The sequence below is a fragment of the Ipomoea nil genome, unplaced genomic scaffold (assembly GCF_001879475.1).
Source record: "Ipomoea nil cultivar Tokyo-kokei standard unplaced genomic scaffold, Asagao_1.1 scaffold2662, whole genome shotgun sequence".
Taxonomy (NCBI): Eukaryota; Viridiplantae; Streptophyta; class Magnoliopsida; order Solanales; family Convolvulaceae; genus Ipomoea; species Ipomoea nil.
Genome location: NW_017619090.1, coordinates 520947 through 524988, shown reverse-complemented (window position 1 = coordinate 524988; position 4042 = coordinate 520947). Strand labels below are relative to the sequence as shown.

The 4042-nt window shown below is 37.3% G+C and overlaps 1 protein-coding gene across 1 annotated transcript; it reads left to right on the top strand.

The window, feature by feature from the left end:
• Positions 1–1116: 1116 nt before the first annotated feature.
• Positions 1117–3151, top strand: LOC109154884 (putative FBD-associated F-box protein At1g61330). Its single transcript, XM_019302622.1, has 3 exons — positions 1117–1133; positions 2289–3048; positions 3147–3151. Exons 2-3 carry the CDS (start codon positions 2313–2315, stop codon positions 3149–3151), a joined length of 741 nt encoding a protein of 246 aa, XP_019158167.1. The 5' UTR covers positions 1117–1133; positions 2289–2312.
• Positions 3152–4042: the final 891 nt, after the last annotated feature.

Genomic DNA, 4042 nt, shown 5'->3' with positions numbered 1-4042 from the left:
CGCATTAAAAAAATTACGTGAAACGACGTCGTTTTGGACCGTAATCCACACAGTTGTGTGGACCATAGTCCACGCAATAACTATTGTTATTATAGGAGTAATAAATACTTAAATAATAAATACTAATTACCACAAAGTCAAATGATAATAAAAAAAAAACAATATCTTAACTTCAAAATATTATTATCATTCTCGAAATCTTTGATAGGTGTAGTCGTTATCAGAAAGTGTGCTCCTTAGTTATTGCAGGAGTAATAAATACTTAAATAATAAATACTAATTACCACAAAGTCAAATGATAATAAAAATACAATATTTAACTTCAAAATATTATTATCATTCTCGAAATCTTTGATAGGTGTAGTCGTTATCAGAAAGTGTGCTCAAGGAGGTAAACTAACCTGTCAAATCAAGAATACCAATAGACAATTCTCACGGAAAGTCTTATTATTACTAAGCTATGTGTCTAACCAATTTGACTAGGAGTTAACCCAAATACCCAACAAAATAGCTCAAGTGACAAATGAGTTCTCTCTGATTTCAGCAATTATACTGTGGATCATGGTCCAACCTGACAGACACTATAGTGTATCTAAACTGACACTGTCTCACGTATTATTTTTGTTATATTATCAAATGAAACTGCAATTGAATTGAAATAAAACTGTAGTTAGGTTGTGTTAAAATGAAACTGCAATGTATACAAAATGAAACGGAATAAAAATTTTACTTATTTGAGTATATATTGTCCAGCGAAATTATAGTTATATCAAAATGATACTGTGATTGTGTTGAAATGAAACTACAATGCATATTTGATACAGACCACAATATATTGTGGACCGCGACCTACGGTATAATTTGCCCTTTAATTTCCTTTGGACCAGCTCATGTGCCTCATCACGTAGTTTACCCCAAAAAAGAAAAAAATTGACTGGGGTTGTCCCAACATTCTCAAATTTATCTTCCGAAATAATTTCTTATTTTGGCAACCAAAATGAAAATTTACTATTCTGAGAATATTGTTAATATATTATCCTTGCCACCGAATTTCCACGTTATATAACACAACGGAGCGCGGGCCCGAAATTACGATTTACGACTACGAATCTCTTCTCCTTAATCGATCGAAGGTAATTCTCCTTCTTCTTCTTTTTCTTCTTCTACTTCTACTTCTTCTTCTTGTCCCTCTCCTCCCATTGTTTTTCTTCAATGCCGATCATTTCTTAACCCTTTTATTTTGTTTAGAAATTCGGCAATTCATAAAGGTTTCTCTACATGTTCACCCAACGAAGTATGTATGTGTGGTTGTGTTTGTCTGTTGATATTCTCTGTCTCTGTGTGTTTATAGTTTATACTCGTTGTGTACGTATGTTCGACTGTATCTCGGTTGTCTCTGTGCGTTTATACCTCCTGTGCATGTATGTTTGAGTGTATCTACGTTGTAGAGGTTAGCGATTTTAAGGATTTTTGGTTTTTTAGTGTCGAGGAAATCCGGGACCACTACCCGAGGGAACAAAGTAAACTCTGTCTTGTAACCCTACCTATGGAAATATCTGAGCTAAACCAACCTAGTTGATTGGGTCAACCAAGAAGGCAACTCAAATTGGCTGTGGTTGCTCCGATTTTAAGGTTTTTTGGATTTTATGTTTGCATGTTGTGGCTGGTTGTGATTGGTGATTGGGGTTAGTAATCTCGCATTTCAATGAGGAAATGTGTGTTTATATCTCCTGTTTATGTATGTTAGAGTGTATCTATGTTGCCTCTCGCTCTCTGTGTGTTTATATCTCCTGTGTATGTATGTTTGAGTGTATCTACATTGTAAGGTTTTCTTGATTTTCTGTCTGCAGCTTGCGGCTGTTGGTGATTGCGTTAGTCAATGAGGAAAAGGGCTCGAGTTTGTGATCTTCGCACGGTTAGCAATGCCAAGTTTTTGTTTTTATGATAGAAAGAGTTATAAATTCAATTATTATTTTTGTATTAATTCTTGCTTGTGCTTGTCATTCGCAGATTTAATTTAAGTGTGTTTTAGGAGTAATTTAAATTTGAACTGAAGAATGATAGGTTTGTGTGGGTGTTTTGCATTGCTTCAATGTGATTTGTTTGTTTTTGGGCTCAAATATCAGTCGAGAATTGTTTTCCATTTTATGTGTTTCCTTTGTATCTACGCAGAATTGTTGACAGCTTAAGCGTTTATGTCTGATTTATGTTTTAGCTTTAGTAATGATGACCCGTAGTTCAGAATTCTCACCCGTGTTCATGTTCTTGCTTAAACTTTTGTGGTATAGGAAGTGTTGAATGCCGGTGATTTTATGAGTAGATTACCGGATGAAATTCTTATTTCTGTACTGTCTCGCCTGCCATTGAAGGAGGCTGCTGCCACTGCCATCTTATCAAGGCGGTGGAGGAACCAGTGGAAGTCCATTATTGGGTTAGACTTTAACGGCAAAACTACATTGGGTGGAAGAGATATATATTCAAGATCCCTGAACACTGAAAGAAACAAGTACATTAATTGGGTGAATCGAGTTATTAGGCAGCATAACGGCCCTGCCCTTGATGCATTCAAGATTAGCTTCGATCTGGACAAGGGTTCGAAATCTGCCATTGATAATTGGGTAAAAGTTGCGCTTTCGAAGAATGTAAAGAGGCTCGAGCTGGATTTGTTGGGATATGATGCCAATATTCGTGAAGCCATGTGTAACTATACATTCCCGTCTAAGCTTTTCACTAGTAGGCAGTCCAATACCGGCTTGAGGTTTCTAACAGTCCTTTCTTTGAGGTGCGTTAACGTGTGTGATCAAGTGCTGGAGTCTTTCCTTCTACACTGTCCGCTTCTCGAGTTTTTGTCATTGCAGTGCTCGAGGAGCTTGGTAAATGTGAAGGTCGTTGGCCCGGCTCTCAAGCTGAACTCCTTGGAGATTCTCTTCTGCTCGGGCTTAAAAACTATAGAGCTCCAAGACACAACTCTTTCTTCGTTCTGTTATTTGGGTCCTGCGGTTACTTTTATCTTCAAAAATGTCCCAAAACTTGAAGTGGTCTCCGTGGGTATGGGCCGTTCTGGAATCGAGAACAATGTCTTTGGACAGCTTGCCTGTTGCTTTAATCAGCTGGAGCTTCTAACTTTAGTTATCTATTGTCCACAGGTTAGTAGGCGATTTTTCTTTGTTGGAACCATTTTCTTTTGGGGTGTTTTGTTAACTCGTCTTTTTTGTTTTGTTTTTGTTTTTCTTTTCCATGCAGGCAAACGTTAATTTCTCAAGTATTCCCAAACTGCCCAAACTCAAGGAGTTAGTGCTGAAAATTGGAGCATTTAATGATGAATCTCTTCTTCAGTTCACATCATTGCTGCAACACTGTCCTCGTTTGGAAAGATTTGTGCTCCAGGTGCGTGTTTCAACTACATATATAACAAGTTATAATAGTGTATCTAATCCTTCGGTTTAAATTTAATGTGAAAGAAAAATTTTTCTGTCACATTGGTTGTTTCCAAGTATAGCCTACTCATCTTTGGATTTGCAAATTTAACATCTGGAATAAGTTGAATGTGCCTTGTTAAGAACTCGGTCTTTTTGCTTATATATTCCATAGAGCCCGTGAGAATAAGAAGCATTTGCACAGGGTAACTAACTGTAGTTACTTCTTAGGGAAGAACATACATTATATATATTCTCGAATCATTGTATTCATTAAATTGACATTTATTAACATCTTTGTGGAATGGATTCGTTTAAGTACATACTATGTTTATTGTCCCTGATCTTTTATGTGATAAATGTATGTAGTCTAAGCTCACCTTTTCTGCAATCCGTTACATAACTTGATCAGTTTTCCTTACTCGGATGCTGCTGTGCAGTTGATATGGCTGTGTCCGTTGAAGACCAATAGAAGGATGCTCAAGGGCGAGGCGTTTCTTCTCAAGTCGCTCAAGGTTGTGGAGATTCGCGGGTATTTTGGGCGCCCTAGCGACGATGAAATCGCGATGTACTTTTTCCAGAATGCTCCCGCTCTCCAGAAATTGGTGATCGATCCCCGGAACCAG

Coding starts and splice junctions, on each gene's coding strand:
- LOC109154884 (XM_019302622.1), top strand. CDS start 2,313: ATGAGTAGATTACCGGATGAAATTCTTATTTCTGTACTGTCTCGCCTG.